Source organism: Mesoplodon bidens, assembly GCF_964165515.1.
Source record: "Mesoplodon bidens genome assembly, chromosome: 10".
Taxonomy (NCBI): domain Eukaryota; kingdom Metazoa; phylum Chordata; class Mammalia; order Artiodactyla; family Ziphiidae; genus Mesoplodon; species Mesoplodon bidens.
Genome location: NC_138172.1, coordinates 81375296 through 81396869, shown reverse-complemented (window position 1 = coordinate 81396869; position 21574 = coordinate 81375296). Strand labels below are relative to the sequence as shown.

The 21574-nt window shown below is 51.0% G+C and overlaps 1 protein-coding gene across 6 annotated transcripts in view; it reads left to right on the top strand.

Moving 5' to 3' along the window:
• Window positions 1–1322: 1322 nt before the first annotated feature.
• Window positions 1323–21574, top strand: part of TRAM2 (translocation associated membrane protein 2) — an 83642-nt gene continuing 63390 nt past the window's right edge. For 4 of the 6 annotated variants that reach the window (XM_081245475.1, XM_081245478.1, XM_081245477.1 and 1 more), the window contains exon 1: window positions 9334–9582. In XM_081245475.1, the coding sequence (XP_081101601.1) occupies window positions 9463–9582 (120 nt within the window). In that variant the 5' untranslated portion in view covers window positions 9334–9462. Of the gene's footprint in view, window positions 1825–9333; window positions 9583–13219; window positions 13827–21574 lie in introns of those variants that run through there. The other 2 variants (XM_081245479.1, XM_081245480.1) reach the window with 2 other exon arrangements.

Below are 21574 nucleotides of genomic sequence, written 5' to 3'. Positions count from 1 at the left end.
GTGATGTGAGAAAGAGAGATGGGATGAATTTCAAGGACTGATTACAAAGGTTCACAGGGAGCTGCTTAAATTTAATCAGAACAGTGTCTGCCTTTCTCCCCAGACTGGGCGAGAGCTGCTCGGGGAAGGCAGAGGCTCGTGGAAACTGTCCTTCCACAGAGTTCTTGCTATTGAGCTGTTCCTCGCTGTGATGCCCACTGCACCACAGAGGTGCCATTCAGATAGTTCTTGCTTTCTTCTTAAACAAACTAAGGATAAGTTCCCCAGAGAGTTTCCATTGAAAGATGCCCCCCAAATTGGAGAACTCGGTGGGAATCAAGATCTGAAATCATTCCTTTGCTCCCCAAATGTTGTATTCCAGTATTTTCCTGGTTGCAGGAATTCTGACTGAAATGTACTCATTTCTTTTTTTTTTTTTTTTTTTGGCCGAGCCATGCAGCATGTGGGACCTTAGTTCCCCAACCAGGGATCAAACCCACACCCCTTGCGTTGGAAGCACGGAGTGTTAACCACTGCATCGCCAGGGAAGTCCCCTGAAATGTACTCATTTCTAGTGTCAATTTGAGTTGTGTCTCTTTTTAAAAATGCCCCCCCCACTTCCCTTCTGCATGTCAGGTGGCACACTCATTAGTCGTCTGGAATAAGTCTGTCTCCAGCTGAATGAGACTTGGAAAGAGGAAATAGGGGGCAGTGGTTAGAGCCCTGAGTGGTCAGGAGTCCTGGTTCCCATGTCTTACTCTGCCCCTGAGTCACTAGCTGCCACTGGACAAGTGACTTGGTTTTTCTGAGTTACTGCCTAACTGCCGAAGGTGAGTGAGTGTGGGATGCAGGCATTTTGTACTCTGTTACTGTTGTCTTACTTCTTTAAATTTTAAACACAAATAAGAGCTGCCAGTGGTCACAAAGAATGACAGAATTAAAGTAACAAGTTCTGTTTCTTCATCTATAAAATCACTGTTATCATTGTTTGTTTCCAATTTGTGGTTCAAACCCAAGCTTCTGTCACACTGGAGACCTGGCTGTGCTGGAAACGAGCTAGGCTGATTCCAGATGGGTATGAACTTACTGGAAACAAATATGTGCATCTGAGACTCTGTGTATTAGGAGTCGGCTGTATATATGAGAGTTACTAGGATTAACTTTCATGTAGGATGCAATGTTTATTAAAAGATAAATAGTAAAAATGGGCAAGGTCGAAATTTACATACATATTATTAAAACTCAACAGCAACAACAATTATTTAGAATTTAGACCAAAAGATTTGGGGAACTATTTTTACCTCTAACATTGTTTAGAATTGCCATGGTGGTAATTAAAAAACAAAGAATTTTTAGTCACTTTTGTCATTTAAAATTTGTTTCTAACTTTGAAATAATTTTGGATTTACGTGAGAGTTGCAAAAATATTATGGAGAGTCCTCATAAACCTTTCACTCAGCTTATGTAATCATGGTACATTTTTCAAAACACAGAAATTAACATTGGTACAATACTATTAACCAAACTACAGACTTTGTTTGGATTTCAGCAATGTTTTCACTAATGTCCTTTTTCTGTTCCAGGGTTAAATCCAGGATACCACATTGCCTTTGGAGGTTTATCATTGTTTTAAAATTCTTTATAGATCATGCAAAGCCTTCATGCGTGCCCCCAGGGCTGACTGCTTCCACTGCCCTGACCTTAGTATACCACTGATTCCACTAAACCGCTGTGGTATCAGAGGCAAGAATGTTGTGCCTGATATAATATGCTGGACCGTCGGAGCACCAACACTACACTTTGTCAAGCTGGAGCTCCATCAGCGAGACACTTCAACAGTGACTGGTAGGTGTGTGACATTTGCAAAGTTCATGTGTCTACTGCACGGAAACCAGAAAGCAAGACTCATTTTGGGCAAGAGTGCCATGAGTCCCATGAGGAAAAGAGGTGAAAATGTATAGAGTAAAAAGCCCTGACAAAAATTATGGTGCAGATGCTTCTGGATGCCTGCTCCATACTAGTTCCCCACCTTTTTTCTTGCCAGGATCTAGTCAGGATCTTCAAAGGAGGCTGAAAGTCTCCTCAGCTCCTCTGAGGATGACTTCCTGGTGAGGTTAATCTAATCATGTCAGTTCCACTCACCTTGCCAATAACTGGTTTAGGAATGGGCATGTGATGCATTTCTGGCCAATGAGGCATGAGTGGAAAGTCTGGGATTTCTGGGAAAGTTTTCTTCACTCTTCAAAATGCCCCCCTCTTTCTTGTCTGAATTTTATGTCTTGTTGTATGAAAGATAGAATGCCTGGAGCTGTTGCAGCCCCTTTGTAACCATGAGGGACAAGTCTGAGACAAAAGCAAACACAGAGTGGCAAAGTGGCAGGACAGTGAGACTCCAGGTTTGGATGAATCACTTACCCCTGGGAATGAACTAACTCAGGACTTCTTGTTATACGAGAAAAGACATTTTCCATTTCCTGGGGTTAGTGGTCACACTTATACTGGCCATGGCAACAGCATCTCTCTTTCAATCATTTATTCACTAAAACAACACTTGGTGAGAACACACCACGTGGGATTATTGTGTTTGGTGCTGATGGAATATGAGAGCAAATGGCTAGATTCCTGTCCTAAAAGGTGACACCATCCAAAGGGGGTGTAAAACACATAGACAAATCCACTGATTGCAGGAGAACTTGCTGCTACCTGAGAGGTGTGCACAATGCTATGTGACGCCTCCAGCCTAAGTGCCCTGAAGACACTTAGCTTTGTGAAGGAAGAGGTACACACCCTTTATCTTCAAGGATAGTTACCTTATAGGCAAAGGGACATAGCACAAGGGCCTTGTGAGGGGAACAAAGACACAGAGATTGGAAACCACAGGGTCTGTTCTGGAAAGAGGGGCTACTCCAATTTAGTTAAGCATTGGTGTTTCAGAATTATCAGCTGCTAGGGGCTTCCCTGGTGGCGCAGTGGGGCTTCCCTGGTGGCGCAGTGGTTGAGAGTCCGCCTGCCGATGCAGGGGACACGGGTTCATGTCCCGGTCCGGGAAGATCCCACATGCCACAGAGCGGCTTGGCCCGTGAGCCACGGCCGCTGAGCCTGTGTGTCCGGAGCCTGTGCTCCGCAACAGGAGAGACCACAACAGTGAGAGGTCCGCGTATCGGAAAAACAAACAAACAAACAGAATTATCAGCTGCCACGATGGGACAGGTGGGGAGAGACAGATGGTGCTTACCTGATCAGTGCCATGCTCTAGGAAGCCTGAAAGGCTCCAGTTTGGGTGGGCAGAGGGGACCCTGTGCTGATCTCTAGTCTGAGTCCTGTTTCAGCTACCTGCTAATTATGTGGCCCTTGGTCTTTCATGTGTCTCAGAACAGCTATAAGAAGGGGTTGGTAATCACTGTCTTTCCTCCCTCACAGGGCAACTGTAAAGCACAATATAAACACGAAAGGTTATTATCTCCTCCACATCCAGACCTAACTATAGATTCACCCATCTTACGTTGTTGCCCCAGCCTCAGAGGAGTTTCCCTTCTTCGTTCTGTTGCTGGAGTGACCCTCATGCCTCCTCCTTGGTATCATCCACGATCTCCCATATTTCTAGTATTTTAAGGATTTCCATCTCTCTCTCCTGAGTGTTTTTTCTCTGTCTCCAAATATGCTCTGATCTTAAAAAATAAAGATCCTTCCTTGGATCTTCTGTATCTCCTAAGACACCATCCATTTCCCTTTTTCTCACCAAACTTCTTAAAAGAATAGACTATTTTCTCACCTTTTCTCATCTTCTACCCACTGTTAACTATGCCTCCTCCAATGTCCAATTAAGAGTGGGCCCTCAGAACTCTCCTACACTGTTGGTGGGAATGTAAATTGGTACAGCCACTGTGGAGAACACTATGGAGGTTCCTTAAAAAACTAGAAATAGAGTTACCATATGATCCAGCAATCCCACTCCTGGGCATGTATCTGGAGAAAAACATGGTTCGAAAGGATACATGCACCCCAATGTTCATTGCAGCGCTGTTTACAATAGGCAAGACATGGAAGCAGCCTAAATGTCCATCGACAGATGAATGGATAAAGAAGATGTTGTATATACACACAATGGAATATTACTCAGTCATAAAAAAAGGATGAAGTAATGCCACTTGTGGCAACATGAATGGACCTAGAGATTATCATACTGAGTGAAGTAAGTCAGACAGAGAAAGACAAATATCATATAATATCACTTATATGTGGAATCTAAAAAAATGATACAAAGGAACTTCTTTACAAAACAGAAATAGACTCACAGACATAGAAAACAAACTTACGGTTACTGAAGGGGAAAGGGGGAGCAGGGATATATTAGGGATGTGGGATTAACAGATACACGCTACTATATATAAAATAGATAAAAAACAAGGCCCTACTGTATGGGACAGGGAACTATATTCAATGTCGTGTAATAACCTATGATGGAAAAGAATCTGAAAAAGTATATATGTATATATATATATAACTGAATCACTTTGCTGTATACCTGAAACATTGTAAATCAACTATACTTCAATTTAAAAAAATTTTTTTTAAAGAGTGGGCCGGGCTTCCCTGGTGGCACAGTGGTTGAGAGTCTGCCTGCCGATGCAGGGGACACGGGTTCGTGCCCTGGTCCGGGAAGATCCCACATGCCGCGGAGTGGCTGGGCCCGTGAGCCATGGCCGCTGGGCCTGCGCGTCCGGAGCCTGTGCTCCGCAATGGGAGAGGCCACAACAGTGAGAGGCCCGCATACCACAAAAAAAAAAAAAAAAAAAAAAGAGTGGGCCCTCAAAGGCCATAATGCCAGCACCTAGGGGCTTCGTCCTCTTATCCTGCCTGGTTTAACCTGCCCTGGTGAAATGCTTGCGTTATGGCTTCCTCAACCCGCCCCCCTTTCCTTTTCCTTCTCCCCCCTTCTCGGGGTTGGGGGTCCTTCAGATTCTGCTGACCTCGGGCTTTTCCTCACTCAGCACACCCTCCTGGGAACACTTAGTTAACCTCATGGCTTCCACAGTCCCCTTGCAGATGAAGCACAAATACCTTTAATTCTGACTTTCTCTCCCTTAATCCAGTCCAATGGTTTCCAACTGACCTGTCAAAGCATCGATTTGAACATCCTGAGACTCCTCAGGCTCAGCTTGTGGAAAGCTGAGGCCAGCTTCTCCTCGTTTATGACTGTTCTTTCTCTGTTGTTCCATATACGTGTTTTTTTAAATAATTAATTAATTAATTTGTTTTTGGCTGTGTTGGGTCTTCATTGCCGCACGTGAGCTTTTTCTAGTTGTGGAGAGCAGGGGCTACCCTTCGTGTGGTGCATGGGCTTCCCATTGCGGTGGCTTCACTTGTTACGGAGCATGGACTCTAGGCACGAGGGCTTCAGTAGTTGTGGCTTGCGGGCTGTAGAGCGCAGGCTCAGTAGCTGTGGCACACGGGCTTAGTTGCCCCATGGCATGTGGGATCTTCCCAGACCAGGGCTCGAACCCGTGTCCCCTGCATTGGCAGGCAGATTCTTAACCACTGTGCCACCAGGGAAGTCCCCATATATGTTTTTTAATGGTCCCACCATGATTTATGTCATCGTAGCCTAAAGTTTTGACTCCTCCAACTCCTATACATCATATATTAAAGCAATCACCAAATCCAATTAATTAACCCGTGCAATTGTCCCTGAAATAATTCACCTCTCTTTTATTCTTATCGCCACTATTCTTTGAGAAGTGTTTTGTTTTGTTTTGTTTTGTTTTTAACTGGGCTGTTCTAATAGTTTCTCAAGTAGTCTTCCTGATACCACTCTTTCTAAATCAAAACAATCTTTCATATTCCTGATGGTTCTCTCTTTAAAGACAGATTTAGTCCTGCTTTAAAAATTCCCATTGTTTGCAGAATAAAGTCACAATTCTTTTAAAAAAATTTTTTCAGCTTTACTGAGGTATAATTGACAAATAAAATTGTAAGGTATTTATGATACACTGAAAGTCACAATTCTTTTTTTTTTTTTTTTGTGGTACACGGGCCTCTCACTGTTGTGGCCTCTCCCATTGCGGAGCACCGGCTCCGGACGCGCAGGCCCAGTGGCCATGACTCACTGGCCTAGCCGCTCCGCGGCATGTGGGATCCTCCCGGACCGGGGCACGAACCCGCGTCCCCTGCATTGGCAGGCGGACTCTCAACCACTGCACCACCAGGGAAGCCCCACAATTCTTTATCATGGCATTTGAAACCTGTTACAACCTAGCTCCATCTTAAGCCTCCAAAATTCATCTCCCACCCTGCTCCTGCATTCTCTATCAGTAAGATCCTACCAGATAAATGTCCAGCCCAAATGTCCTCTTCCCAATACCCCAGACAGAATTAAGTTACCTTTTCTTTGCACTCATAGGGTATGTATTTCAAGTTGTTCTTAGAGTCACCATCATCACACTGAATTGTAATGATGTCTCTGTCTCTTCTAATAGATTGTAAGCTCTAGCATACCTCTTGCTGCATAACCAGTGACAACAAGATTCAGTGACTTAAAAAAGCAGTTATTTATTAGCTCACAGCTCCTGTGTGTCAGGAATTTGGGAGTGGCTACCTGGCTGGTCCTGGCTAGGGGGTCTCTCATGAGGTTGCAGTCAAGAGGTCAGCAGGGCTGTGGTCATCTGAAAGCTTGACCGGGGCTGGAGGATCTGCTTCCAAGATGGCTCATGCAGAAGCCTGTCAAGTTAGCACTGGTTGTTGGCTGGAGGTCCTGGTTCCTGTCCATGTGGACCTCTCCCTAAAGCTGCTTGAGTATCCTCACAACATGGCAGCCCACTTTCCCCAGAGCAAGTGATCAAGACAAGAGAGAAAGGAGAAAAACAAAATGCCTTTATGACCTAGTCTTGGAAGTCACACACAATCACTTATTCTATTTGTTAAAGGTGAGCCACTAAATCCAGCCCACGCTCAAGGGGAAGAGGGGGATTAATTGCTATCTCTTGAAGGTTGGAATATCAAAGAACTTGAGGACATATTTTAAAACCACTAACAGGGGTTGTCCTATCTTTCTGTCTTCAGTAACTAGCACAGCATCTGGCACTTAGTAGGTGCTCAGTAGATGTTTCTAATGGAAAGATGTGTTGAAGGGAGGAGATACTGGAGGCAGTGTAACCATGGGTAATTTGTGTGGGCCCCGTGAAGAGTGGTGGAGGTGAGAGTTGGTGGGAGAGATTCTGAGGTAAGAATTCATGGGACTCCATGATCGATTGCATGAGAGGGGTTGGGAGAGATCCATTTGGGGTTGAAGGTCTTGAAACTAGGACTTAAGAGATGGTTGTGATGGCTGAAGTAGGCATCTAGGACTTCCTCCTTGGGGTTTCAAGGTAATGAAATATTAAATCATACAGCTAAGAACCCCGTGTCTCGTTGTTCAATTATATTTGGAAGGGTCTGGAGCTGACGGTCATCAGTATGAGCCCTAAGTCATCCTCTTTATTTCATGTTTCTCATTTATAAATGTGGAGGTTCTAGTACCTAACTATGTCCCAGGACTTTCTAACTAAACTCTTAATGTTAGGGGATAGCAACATCCCACCTTTGCAAGAAATTCCCACCACCATATCCTCTACAAATGGTCATGTGGAAACACAAGGGAGCTATTAGGTTGAACCATCTGAAATGCTGGTATTCTGGTTTTGACCTATAAAGAAATCAGTTTCATAGGGTTCAACCTAATAGATATGGCTGCAGTTTGAAGATCTGAACACCTTTTCACAGATGGGAAATTGAGATGTTCCAGAGTTCTGGATCTTTCTATTCCTCACGAGATTAAGGTCCAACTTTAAGAAAGGTCAGTCTTGAAGTTAAATTAGCTTTAGTCCGATATAGGCATTACTTTCTCATTTCCTTATGTCAGATAAAGGAATTAAAGACCAAAGACTAAATACTGGAGTCAAGAAACTTAAGATGGAAAATTTATCTCGGAACTCCAGATAAGTCCAGACTCAATCACATTTCATACACTGTGCCATTTCTAAGAAATTGTATTTACTTAGAAGTGAAATAGCTATGGACCTAATAAAAAAGGGACTAGGAATTAAATAGTTCTTTTCTCATTTTGTACCTCTGGAAAGTGATTAGTTGACTCCTTCATTACTGGTAGGAATAAATCCAATATTTGCCAAATTTAATTTATGAAAAATACCTTTTGTCCTCCATGAGTACTTTTATTTTTTTTAATTAATTTATTTTAGGCTGCATTGGATCTTCGTCGCTGTGCACGGGGTTTCTCCAGTTGCGGAGAATGGGGGCCACTCTTCGTTTGGGCACTCGGGCCCCTCATTGCAGTGCCTTCTCTTGTTGCGGAGCACAGGCTCCAGGCTCCTGGGCTTCAGTAGTTGTGGCTCGGGAGCTGCAGAGTGCAGGCTCAGCAGCCGTGGCGCACGGGCCCAGGGCCCAGCTGTTCCGCGGGATCTTCCGGGACCAGGGCTCGAACCTGCGTCCCCTGAATTGGCAGGCGGATTCTCAACCACTGCACCACCAGGGAAGCCCTCCATGAGTACTTTTAAAACTTAATATTAAACAAACTTTCAATGAGAAAGTTCTTTTCTTCTTCAGTGTTTATTCTAACACTTTTTCAGATCAATTAACATCGAAGGTAGACTTTGGGTAAAACGTATAAAACTAATTTATAGTAGCACAAAGTTCTCAAAAGTTAAGAGAGCACAACTGCACCGATCCATCCATTCCCGCCCATTGGAAAGCAAGCTCCCCGAGGGCAGGGTCTTTGCTGCATATTCCTAGCAATCTGAACCATGCCTAACCCTCTCTAGCTCTCAATGAATACTTGGTTAACCGTCCATTCATTATCATCCGTGCGTGCCGGCCGGCACCGAACCTGCGCTGCTCTCAGCCCCCCAGGGCCACAGCCCGCACCTCCGGAAGCATCGAGCTGAGCTGCCCACCCCGCGGCCAGCCCGCGGCCTCCGCGGCCCTTCCCTTCCCGCAGAGGAAGGAGCAGCCGCCGAGGAGTGGGAAACCCGGGCCCACTTCCTGTCCGGGTAGGGCTGTGCGTCCTTACGCCCCTCTGCCGGCTCCCGGCCGGGAGAACGCGGTGGGGCGCGAACGCCGGGCAAGGGGAACCCAGCCTGGCGCACCGCCCTCCGGCCCCGCCCCGGCCCCGCCCCGGCCCCGCCCCCTCGCGTCCCCGGCGGCGAAAGGGTTAAGCGCGCGGGGGGCGGGGCCCGAGCGAGCCAGGCGCGCTGAGTGCGGGCCGCGGGCGGCGAGGGGGCTGCGCCGGGGGCGGTTCCGGACGGCGGGGGCGGGGGCGGGCGGAGGAAGGGGGCGGGCCCCAGAAGTTGTTGGGCGCTGGGCCGGCGGCGGGAGGGCGAGAGGGCGGCAGGGCGGCGGGCCGGCGGGCGGAGTGGGCCTGGGCTCGAGAAGTTTGCGCGGCGGCTGGTGAGCGCCGGGTGCGGGCCCCGCCGGCCGTGCGCACCCGCTGCCATGGCTTTCCGCCGGAGGACGAAAAGTTACCCGCTCTTCAGCCAGGAGTTCGTCATCCACAACCATGCGGACATCGGCTTCTGCCTGGTGCTCTGCGTCCTCATCGGGCTTATGTTCGAGGTGAGCGACAGCGGGGTGGGGAGCGTCCCTCTCGCGCGCCGCCCGGCGTCCTCCTGCGGGTCTCCGGGGTCCGCGTCTGCGCCCAGGCTCCCGGCCGCCGTGTCGGTCCCCCGCACCCCCGGCTTTGTGCACTGTGTGCCCCTCGGCCTCCTAGTCAGCCCAGACACCGCCGCCAGCTCCGCGCCGTGCTCGCCTGCCCTGCCGCCCTTTTGGGCACTTACCGTACCCTGCAGCTCTCCCTGCAGCCCCGAATCCTCAGCCTGGCCTCGAACCAACCGCAGAGCTGCCACCCGGCCCGCCCAGCGCGGGTTCCTTTCTGGTGTCCGGGAGCCAAGCCCGGAGACTCCCAGACCCGCAGTCATTGCACAACTCCCCTTCCCAAGCCGTGGCTGCTAGCTCCTCTGGGCTTTTCCAGTGGGAGGGACCCCGGCCCTTTTCCTCCTCCCACTTGATTTTCGGGGTCTTTTGCATCCTCCGCTCTGGGCCAGACTCGGGGTGTTCACGTGTGGCCCTGGCCCCATCCCAGCAGTGCACTTCTGCCGTCCTCCCGCCACCCTCCCCATCCCCCTTTTTCTTTTGCTCTTGCCCCAAAGGCCAGTCTTCATAAACCCTGTTTCACTCTGTGAACTGTTCCTTCAGATCCATCTGTGGTGGACCCAGAGCTTCTCCTGTGACAGGAGCAAGGCGCGGGCCAGGGATACCCTCTGCTTTTAGGGGAAAGGTGATTCTCTCAAAGCTATTCGGGTAGGGGGAGACGACGGGGTCCTGCTCAGGACAGCTGGGGCAGGCCTCATAGAGCAGGGAGTTTTAGTAAGCCCGAATGGGGTCAGAATCCAAGGGGGCCGATGGGAAGGATTCCCTACTCCCGACAGCCAGAAAAATGTGATATTCACAAGTGGGGAGAACTGGCAAACGCTGAGTGTAGGACTTGCTGTGGTCTGTCTTGTCTCAAGGGTCAGATACGTGAGTGACACTTCGTCGGCAGCTTATCTGCATTCTCAGGAATGGGTTAGGAAGCTGTAACTCTCTATAAATTGCCTTGAAGATGGAAGATTCCTGGCGTGGCTAATTTCCTCTTCTGTGTCCGTCTCTGGGTTCCCTATCTCCTCTCTAAGGATGACAAGGGCCCTGCTTGGTCAGTGAAGCTGCCCTCAAGCTGGGGACATTCTTGTGGTGGCCGAGTCAGCGTTGGATGTCTGCATGTGTCCTTGGCTGGGCCTCAGGGTCTGCAGGCCTCCTTTACAACTTCCACCCACCCCGACAGCTCTCCTGATGTATCCGCGGCGAGGGCTTTGTCAAGCCAGGGTGGTCCCCGTGTCACAGTCCCTGCTCTGTCACTAATCTGACGAAATAAAAAACAGATGCAGCCTCAGTTTCCCCATCATTACAGATTAGTAAAACCTGTCTTCCTCACGGGGTTATTGTGAGGTTTAACTGAGATCACGTGAGCAGCAAAAGCCATAACAGGTTCTACCAATGTGAAAGCAGGTCGTTTGCTCCTGAAACCCTGTTATTGTTGATCGTAATAGCTTAGCGGGATAGGAGAAAATTGTTTGGTCCAGCCAGTGCTCTCAGTGTCTCCTTGCTGTCCTCCATTCTAAGAGGTCTCCCAGTGCCTTGTCACCAGACTTGAAGGGTGTGGTTGGAAAGACACACGTGACAGCTGTAGCCCTCACAGCCAGCGACGTCTCTTGCATAGCCTGGTGGGTCTCTCTACTGTGTCTCTGGCATTCGTTAAGGATGGTGGCTCTACCTGCTTTTACCTTTGCTCAAAAAGAGCTGCCGAGTATTTGAGCTCGGTACCACCTTCCCTCGCTGCCTCTGGTCTGGTGGAAAGTCCTATTGGTTAAACCTGGCCGTCCATGGGAGGTGGAAAGTGCTAGGAGCCCTTAATCCCAGTACATGACAAGAGGAAGGCCCAGGGTGGGAAAAAAGACCCCGAAAAAACTGCCCTGCCCTCCTCCCCCTCTTGGGATTGGACTGGGGAGTGTGGAAAGGGCCAGGGCTGAAATGCCTGCCTCACGGCTCCCTGTCCCACCACCCTCTTCTGGTAGAACCTTAGCCCCACAGCATCTGTACGTACAGGACAGGTTGTGTCCTCAGGAAGGTGCACTGGAGGTACGTTGTGGGTCGGTGCAGGCTGGTCTGGGAGGAGGAGGGCCGTGCCCAGACCTCCCTTATGAATCACGTGTGTTCTGCTGCACTAGGCACACAGTAGGTCTTCATTGTCTGAACCTACCAACTGACTCTTCACAAAGACAGGTATCTGGGGGTGGGGACTCAGATTTCTGGAACTCTGCTCTGAGCAGGACCTCAGAGAAACACGTGTGGGCATCCTCACCGTTGGGGTAAACCAGCAAGGGACTTACTAGCTATCACTCAGGGTCATCTGGGTTCTTCCCTGGAGGGGTGGTGTGTATGTGTGTGTGTGTGTGTGTGTGTAGGGATGCAGATGGTGGGGGGCAGGCCAGCACTTAACACAACTCGCTTTTTCTTAGGAGTGAGGACGGAAGGAGAGGGAAAGGGGAGGGGAAGGCAGGGAGAGAGGACGGCAGGCTTTTGGGTTTCTAACTTGGGCAGGGCTAGTATGCCTTCATTCAGAAGCTGAATCAGGAAAACTCAATTATAATTCTTCCCACAAAGAGCGAGTCTCCTGGCTACTTCTCCCTCTGGGGTCCCCTGCCCAGCCTCTGCCAATGAGCTGGGGCCCTCTCCCCCCACCCCAGCCAGCCACAGCCTGGCCTTTGCATCTTAACTGGTCTCCACTTCTTCCCTGCCTCGCCCCTTCCCCAACTCACTGGTCAGCTTACCAGCATTCAGAGGGGCTTTCGTTCCCCCCGCAGGAACCCCAGGACTTTAGTTCTGTTCCCTAGGAGATGATGACTCCAAGTGCCTTCCCTTGGGATCACTTCCTTTGGGGAACACACATGAAAGGGTTGCCCTCCCACCTCCGTTTGGTTCAGTTTTGAACCCTCCTGGGGTTCCTTCTCCCATTTCCGAGGCCAGGGGCAGGCTCTTCCCCCTGAGCCCAGGTTTTCTTTCCATCCTGCGGGCTGTTTGGAATAGAGCTGTTCTGTGCAGCCACAGCACTTGGCTAAAAAATGTCAGGAATGTGGAGCTTTATTTTCCCCCCTCCTTCCCTTTCAGCTTTCTCTTTCTTGACTCTGCTGGGGAGAGGTGGTGCAAGGGGGATTTCTACTCCACACTTTGGTCCTTCAGGCCTGTCTGAGGTAGAGCCCGGCCGGAGCAGCCTCCAGGGTGTGGGCAGCCAGTGGGGTGTGTGTCAGATTTGAAAGCCGCCTCCCCTCTCCTTTCCCTTTCCAATGTCCTGTTCCTTTGGTGCCACGGTGCCACGTTTCAAACTGAAACAGGCAGGGGGAAGAGAGAGGAAAAGGCGCTCATTAGCGAGAACAGAGAATGAGAACAAGGGGGCACATCCAGCAGAGAGGAAGCCACTTGTACATTACCTACAAAGTGTCATTTCGAGACAGACTTTTTCTGTTTATGGCAAAGCTCATTTGCAGGCGCTGCTGGCCCTGCAGCACGGAAATGGTTCTGAAATTCTGGGCCCGTCCTTTGGAGGTTGGGTCCCTGTTTGGTCTGTGATGACTTTAAGAATTTAGGACCCAGAGAACTTTGGGGGTAGTGGCTGGTTTTTGCTTTTTAATTGTTTTGGAGGCAGATGTGGTGGAGCCACCTTTTCTCCAGGAACTGCCTTCTTCCCGGTTGCTGACACCACGGTCGACTTGTCAGGGTGATGTGTTTGCAGCGTGTACAGTGGGAGCCCGTCATGTCACGACCTGGCAGGACACGGGTTCCGTGGCACCAGTCCACATCCTCCCAGGCATACCTGTCGACATCACAACCTGAAGGGAGGCTGCTGGTCCTGCTGGTGCTTAGCATTAGTGCTGTAAGACAGTCCTGCTTACATTCTGTTAGTACAAAGAGCCGTGCATATGGCACAGATGTACATCTGAGGGCAGATGTCGCTTTTACTTTAATTCCTAATCTCTTTAGAAGATGTTCTGCCAGCTGTTACAGTTCCTGACTTATGCATCTTCCTCTCCAGCCTCTGACGTGGCCCATCAGTGGCGTTCTAGAGAAATGAGTCAGGGGAAGCCGAGAAGGGCCACTTAGTCCCTTAGGTGCCCTTGTTCTGTGGTTGGATTTTTACCCGCATTTCAGTGATCTGAACGAAAGAGCAGAGATTTGGAGCTAGTGTTCCTCCTGGTCCAGCCTCAAGTGTAAGTAACCCTGTCCTATGGGATGTAAGGGCACCTCGGTGATCCCTGTTTCTTCCTTTGGCAAAAATGTGACATCCAGAAAGCTGGTGTTTATCAGTGAGTGAGTTTTTAACCCTCACAGCAGGATGAAGGTACAAATGTCCCGCCCTGGCCCTGGCCCACGGGCGCTTAATTGATGGTCTCAGCAACCACGCTGGTGGCCACTGTTATTGGCGTCATTGCTGGGTGTGTGAGAACACCTTCCACCATCAGACTGGCTTGAATTTCAGTTTAGATAAGACCTGTTTTTTCCATGAGACCTTTCCCCCAAGTTCTCCAGTGCCAGCCGTCTGCTCCAAAGCGGGCGATCACTCTGCCCTGGGTGCCTCTTTCCCCTGCTCCACAGAGAACATCTGTTGTCCCTCTGCCATCCATCTTATTGGAAGGTGGGCTGGGGGTGCTGGAGGGTCTCAGAGCTGCCGCTGTCAGCTGCCCCGCCAGCTCCGTCGGTGCCACTTTCCTCTAGCTCCCTCTGTTGTCTGCACCCTCAGCCGCTGCTTCTTGGGGGCACTGTCCGGCCTGGTCACAGCAGAGTGCCTTAGTCCTGCCTGTGAGAGTCGCATGTGTTGCTATGGAGAAAACTTCACTCTGGCAGGCACGAGCTCCTTTCTGATCTGCTTCGTAGTGGGCAGGGGCCCCAGAAATCAGTCTGTGGCAGAGCTGATATATCTCCCGTTCCCACCCTGATAAATGCCTAAGCTGGAGGGTTGATAAGAGCGGATTAGAGTTCCCAAACTACAGAAGTGCTTTCTAATCAGCCAGAGTGCTATTAGCAAGCTTTGGTGGGAAACTTTACTGATACGGATCTCTTCACCTTTTCATCCAGCGCTGTGTATCTGGTGTCCATTGGTATCTAATGGTTAAAGAAAAGGGGGCAAAAAAAGGGAAAAGAAAACAGTAAAGCTACTACCACAGCTCCTGACACAGCCCTTCTCATTTCACGAGCAGCCCTTTGTCTCGTACACAGCCTGTTGCTTTGCCTTGACTTACCTCAGTGTCTCAAGTGTCCCCAGTGGAAGGAAACCCAGCCCAACTTAGTCACCACTGGTTAACATTGGGAGTTGACTTTGCGGTTTGAAGAGCTATGCAAGCAGGTCTCCTGGACAGTGTAGGTTCACACAGCTTTCCTGCGTGAAGGAACGGAGCCCGATTGTGAGTGGGGGACTGGGAGGCCCCTGGAGGGAATTTGGGGGCACGCAGGGTTAGGTGAGCCGCTGCTCTGTGGCTCTCTGCCCGAGCCACGTTGCCTCTTGACAGCTCCCCTCATCTGTCTCGAGGGGTTGGCAGCATTTTCCATCTGTGAAATGCTTTACTAGCCTCACCCTGTAATCTGGATGGTTTATGGGGGTTGTCATACCCATCCAGAGCCTGGCTTCTAGAGGAGAGACTTGGCCAAGGACCATCCGCTCCGAGTTAGAGTTGGAGCCAAAACAAGAAGTCAGCCACGTCTGGCTCACATTTAGAGCTCAGCCCCGATGCTTCCACCAACGGGGCGTCTACAGAATGTCGCCACAGGCCGCTTTATTTTTCTCTGTCTGAGTGGAATCTGTTTATTACCTAGAAGTAATGTCTGCGGGTCATTGTTCCACTTGGAGGCTTTTCTGTCTGGAAGAGTCGTTGCCATTTGCAGTGACTCCCTGAAAGATTCCAGAGAGTGACCCAAATGTGTGTATCACACGTGACCGTGGGCGAGTGGGCAGAGGCTTTACCTCCTGTTAAAGTTACTGCCTGCTGTTAGCCTACATCTGCGTGAGAGTTGCTGCTTCTGGCTGCCCTATCTTCATTGCCCGTATCATCAAGTGAATATCATGGCCATAGCTCAAGGGCACATCTTTTCTTCACGTTTTACAAGTCTAAGGGCTAAAAGGAAACCTAGACATCATCTACTGTGTTTACAGAAGAGGAAAATAAGACCCCAGAGGTTGGGTGATTTGCCCAGGACAGCAGAGTGAATTTCTGGTAAACTTGGGGCTTGAACTCACATCATCTGACTCAGGCCCAGTGCATTTTTACACATCTGCTCACTGGCTTTCCCGACGCTGCCTTTGAATGCCACTGTGTGTGCAGAAGCCTCGAAATTGACAGATTCTTCCTAAACGTGCTGTGTTCATTTACTCGGCAGCTGTTTGTTGACTGGGCGCCTGCCATGTGCCTGTGTGGAGCTCTGAGAACGCAGATGAATAAGGTGGGGTCCCTGTCTTCAAGGAGGTCACGATGTGGTAGCCTAAAGCTGATAGACTGTTTGTGGATAGAAGTGAGGTCTTGAACTTGATGAAAGTGACAGGTGCAACTTACAGATCATTGGGCCTCACCCTCAAGCCATTGCCGTTGGTGGAGGGGGGAGTTTATTGCATAGAGACCCAACACCCTGAGTGGTCAGCAGGCAGAAGATAAGCATGGCAGTGACTCCTGGGCATCTCGTATGTCACAGCCTTGCGGGTGAGTGAACTGACCAAAGGCAGTGAGTGTGTATGTGTGTGCAAGGTGTGATTTCTGGCACTTGGAGGCCTTCACTGATTGGGACCTTGCTTCAGGTTCAGAGAACTCTTCCATAGGGTTTCTTAAGATTTTCAACATCAAACCCCAGAGGGATCTGTGATGTGCCTTTTGGGTTAGTGCGGGGTGAGAGTCACACCTGAGGTGAGAAAGGACATCATCCTCAGAGCCTCAGCTGTCCTGCCTTTGAAGAGGGTTTCTTAATAAAGCTCCTTAAGTTTTAAGGACAGAGTATCATTAGTTTAATCAGTTTTTGCTTTCGTCTTTATCATAAAGGTGCAGATACTCTCTGTTTTCACGGAGAATTTTAAAAAGAGACTTTTTAATGATGAAGACTTCCGTGGCTTTGGGGAGGGAGAAGGATGTGCCTACCTATGGGCAAAGCGTGGGGACGTAATGTATAGCAACATGCCTATCCCTGCTCTGTTAACTTGTGCCCCCTTGCTTCGAGGAAAGCCCGCGACCTCGCTGGTTAGTTAACAAGTGTTTCTGGTCTGTTGTGCGTGCCCGGCGCAGTGCTGGCATCTTCGAAAAGATGGCATTGAGTGTCAGTGAGAACGTGGCTTTGGGGTGAGAGGTGACAGGGGATGTATTATCAGCTCCTTTCCTGAAGGTTAAGGGCCGTCTGGGGGCTCCTGACCTGGAGCAGTGATCCTAGGATAGGCAGGCCTTCGCGCCGTGATTCCCGGAGTCCTGCGGGAAGTCGCGGAGCCCCTTCACGATGCCCTGTTTCCTGTAGAGAAGGAACTCTTCTCCCAGGAATTTCTTCCTCGGGACGTGGGACGGGATGGGGCTTTTCAGACCCAACACTTCTGGAGATTAGAGTGTGTTTGGTTTGCTCTCCGACTTTGTACTGGATCAACTTTTGCCCTCGATGGGCAGGGAATAACTTGTTTGTATGGATTTTGTGACTGCTGTTTGGAAGAGGGGGTGGAGGTGGAAAGGAATGAGGGATCGCTGATTTTTTTCTTTTTTGTAATTGCAGTTTGGTCTCTGGTGTGGCGTGATGTGCGGGCACGTGCTCCTCTTCCAGGGTCCCCGCGACAGAGCCCGGGCAGGGAGCTGCGCGGTGGAGGGGTGAGGACTGGGCCCCGGGGCCTCTGCCCCTAAGTAGCTGTGCGGCCCCTTCTCCAGTCTGGGCCCCGCTGCTTCCTGGGGGTGTCAGTTGCCCTTCGGCTCAGTCATGCCTTTCTAAGATGCTGATGCAGAACAGGGCTGGGACATACGGGTAACACTTCAGCTGAAGGAGCACCTTCCCCACAGCCACATGGATTCAGGGTTAAAAAGTTGCCTCCACTACCTCCTGAAGTTGAGGTAGTGGTCTCAACTTCTGCTTTTGGTTTCATTTCTTATTTGAGTTGAAATCTAGCCTGAATTTGGGTTTGACATGTCATAGAGCTTAGTGGAACCAGTGGTGAGGGAGGAGAAAACCCATATGTTAGAAAGGAATCACCTGGGATGGGAGAGGGGGTGGGCTCGGTCTGTGACTTTCGAGCCAGAGGCCGTGTGGCCCCTCCCAGGCTGACAGGGGACCCGGGAAGAGCAAGAAGAGGTCACTGTCCTGGGCCGAACGGCCAGCGTGTGCCCTGCCCACTTAGCGTTCGTCGCGCCGGTGCTCAGGGTGGTCCCGGGCCCTGGCTCGAGCGTGTGTGCACGTTCAGGGACCCGCTTGTTCCCTCCACCCCTCACGCCCCTAGGGGCTGGTTTATTTCAGCTCAGTAGGGTGAGCCTAGAGAGTGAAACGCCCCCCAACCCCACACCTACAGCAGCGTTCTTAAGGTGCCCGGCCAGCTGATACACTCCCACTCCATCTGCAAGGCCTACAGCTCCTCTGCCCATGGGCATGCTTTCTGCCTCGAAATTATGAGAGGGAATTAACACCAGTACAGGGGGAGAGGGATGTTGTGGGGAGATGCACTTAGTGACACCCTCCTGAAGCCTAGTTTCAAGTAGGAATTATCTTTTATGGTTAACGTTTGAAATGTTACAGCTTGGGACTCACCAAATGTAGGCCTCACCTGTGCCATCCAGTAGGCAGCCACAAGCCACACCTGGCTATTTATTTATTTAGATTAATTAATTTAATTAATTTTTGGCTGCATTGGGTCTTCGTTGCGGCGAGTGGGGGCTACTCTTCGTTGCGGTGCGCGGGCTTCTCATGGCGGTGGCTTCTCTTGTTGTGGAGCACGGGCTCTAGGCGTGCGGGCTTCAGTAGTTGTGGTGCACGGGCTTAGTTGCTCCGCGGCATGTGGGATCTTCCTGGACCAGGGCTCGAACCCGTGTCCCCTGCATTGGCAGGCGGATTCTTAACCACTGTGCCACCAGGGAAGCCCACACCTGGCTATTTAAATGTAAGCTCATCAAGATGAAATGAAATGAAAGATTCAGTTCCTCAGTCACACCGGCCACATTTCAAGTCCCCAGTAGCGCTGAGATGGAACATTTTGATCATCACAGAAAGTACTGTTGGACAGCACTGGTCTCCACGTTGCTTCCTGAGAGTTTGTTTTTTGTTTGTGTAGTACTAAGTAATGAGGGGTCCTTGTGGTGTGGTTCTGTTAGGGACTGTTAGAGGCGTGGATTATAGGGCTGAGGTCGTGGGCCTGGAGCCACGTGGCCTGGGTCTGAATTCTGGTTTTCCATGTCCTAGCAGTGTCATCTTGGTAAGTTTTTTAATCTCTCCATGCCCCAGTTTCCTCATCAGTAAAATGGGGATAATACTATGTCTGAGAGTCGTTGGGAGGATTAGAAACATCAACACAAAATACGAAATGTTAGTACAGACCCAGTGCTCAGAAGATGCCTGTTGCAGGGTGAGGGCCCAGCGCTCGTTCCCCACCGTTCCTGTTACACTCGGGAGGTGTTGGAGCGCTGCCTCGACCGTGTGGGTCTCCCTCAGCATTTGGAACACAGCTGGGAACGGGGTGCATGGAGAGCTCAGCCCCGTGCCCTGTCCTGTGACCTCAACACCGGGCAAGTCACTCAGGCCCTTGCTGACAGCCACCTGCACTCACTTTACGTACAGTTACAGGAAGCTTGGGTATCTGGTCCAAGGTTACAGAAGAAAGAACACGTTAAGATGGGAGCAGTGGCTGGGGCAGGTGGACGGTGGTGACCGACAGCTTGAGACTTTCTCCCGGAGGCAGTGGGGGTCTTTGAAGAGCTTGGGGAGGACAGTGGTGTGAGGCTGTGTCCCCTGTTCTGGAGATACGTGGAGGTGAGATTGGAGGTGAGTCTGGTCAGGAGGCTGTGGCACTGACCCCCAGGAGAACTCCCCCAAACCCCCAACATAATTTCAGTCTCTACCCCAACTGAGAAGTATGCCCCGGGACCCACACACCTGAACTCCCTGGTGTGCACTCGGTGTGGCAGGCACGCTGTGCGACCCGGCAGTTGTGAGGGTCAGACTAGGGCGGGGGGGGGGGCAGGGAGGGAGGAGGGCTCCGCCTGGGCCCCGCTGTACCCCGAGGCTGCCCCCGTGCGGGGCTGTCCTTGAACACCGGTGTCTCTCTGTGCCACTGTGTGGTGCTGGCTTCGCGTGACTTTATCACCAGAGTGCCCTTCAGACTTATTCAAACAGTATGTTTTGCATCTAATGTGATTTCTGATTTTTTAAGAAGTCGGGCCTCAGCCAGGTGGAACATCTCCCCCGCCCCCTGCTTTTTTCTTTCTGCTGCATAAGCCGTGAAGAGGCTTATGCTCAAGTATGGCGGCCTGACCCGAGGAAGCTGGGTTTCTTCCAGTGTCAGAAGAGGTGGAGGGCGGGGGAGCTCCTCTGGGGAGGTTTCCTAGGGATGGGCGGGAATGGGGCTGCAGGGGGTTGACCGGGGACAGAGGAGGGAGGCTTGGCCTGTGTGCAGCTTCGTTCACAGAGTCGCTGCCCTCACTGTACATGCTCTGCCAGGCGGTGCTGACGGGGGTCATGGTCATTCTTTGACGTGTGCTGGACAAGGTGAGGGCTGGCTGATCTGCTGCGTGCCTTCCATCTCTGAGCTGGTGCCAGGCCCCTGGGAACAGAAGGAGGAGATTTGCCCCTTGTCTGATTTCTCACCCCCCTGGTGGAACCCTGGGAGTCTTCTTCCCGAGGCCTGTTGGTGATCACCCACGATTTTATTAAATCCCCCTGACCCCCAGTGCCTGTAGTTTACATGGTGTGCGAAGGAGGGAAATGCTTTAAAGCAAGTGCACGTGTCAGAACAGACCCCCGTGGTCACTGCTCCCTTGCCTCGCCCCCGCATCTGGTCACTAAGTCCCACCAGCGTGACCTTGTGCGTTGCTCTGTGTACCCGCTCGAGCACTGCTCTTCGGCCTTAGCTCAGACCCTGGGCCTCTCTCACCTGAACAGTGACAGTGAGTCCTACCTTGGTCCTCGGCCTGTTGTCTGGCCTCCCCTCTGGCCTCTTCTCCACGGAGCTTCCGCTGATGTCCTCAGACTCAGAGCTGGGCCTGGGTCTCCCTCCCTTACAGCCCTTTGGTGGTGCCTACCCGAAGGCTGGGCCGCTCGGCATGGCATTCAAGGCTCCCCTGGAGTCTGACCAGCCTTTGTCCTCCACGCTCGGCCCGCCCCTGCCCTGACCCCTCATCACAAACCATCTAGTGGTTCCTGAACACTTTTCTTTCATGCCTCCCGTTTGTTTATGCACCCTTCCCCCATCTTCTCTCTCCCCCTTTCATTGGACTGACTCGAGCTTCTCCCTTGACGCCCACCTCCTGTATCGCACTGGCACCACCTGCCCAGAACGCTCTCCCTGGCCCCTAACGGAGTTCACACCTCCTTGCCACCTGCCTCTGTATTTCTCTCGTTTATTCATTGAGCCCGACTCGCACTGAGCATTTGCTCTCTGCCACGTACTGTTCTTGGGGCCAGGGTCACAGATGACGAGGCAAAGATGCTGCAGTCACAGAGCCCGGAGTCCTCTGGGAGGGGGCGGTGTCGTCGGTGCTCTTGTGTGCACGGGTACAGTGTGAGTCAGAGGAGGGCACAGAAGCCCCCGGAGCGTTGGGGACAGTTCACTGTAAACAGGAGAAGTTTGCGCTGGGCCTGGAGGCCTGAGGGACGCTGGCCGGGCAGATGGGCTGGGGAGAGGGTGTTCCAGGCAGAGCAGGGACCTGTGTAAAGGACAGAGAGGTAAGGGGGTGGAAAGTGGCTCTGTGTTGCCAAAGCTGGGGAGGTGCTTCAGGAGGGAAGTTATGGAAGATGCGTCTGGACGGGC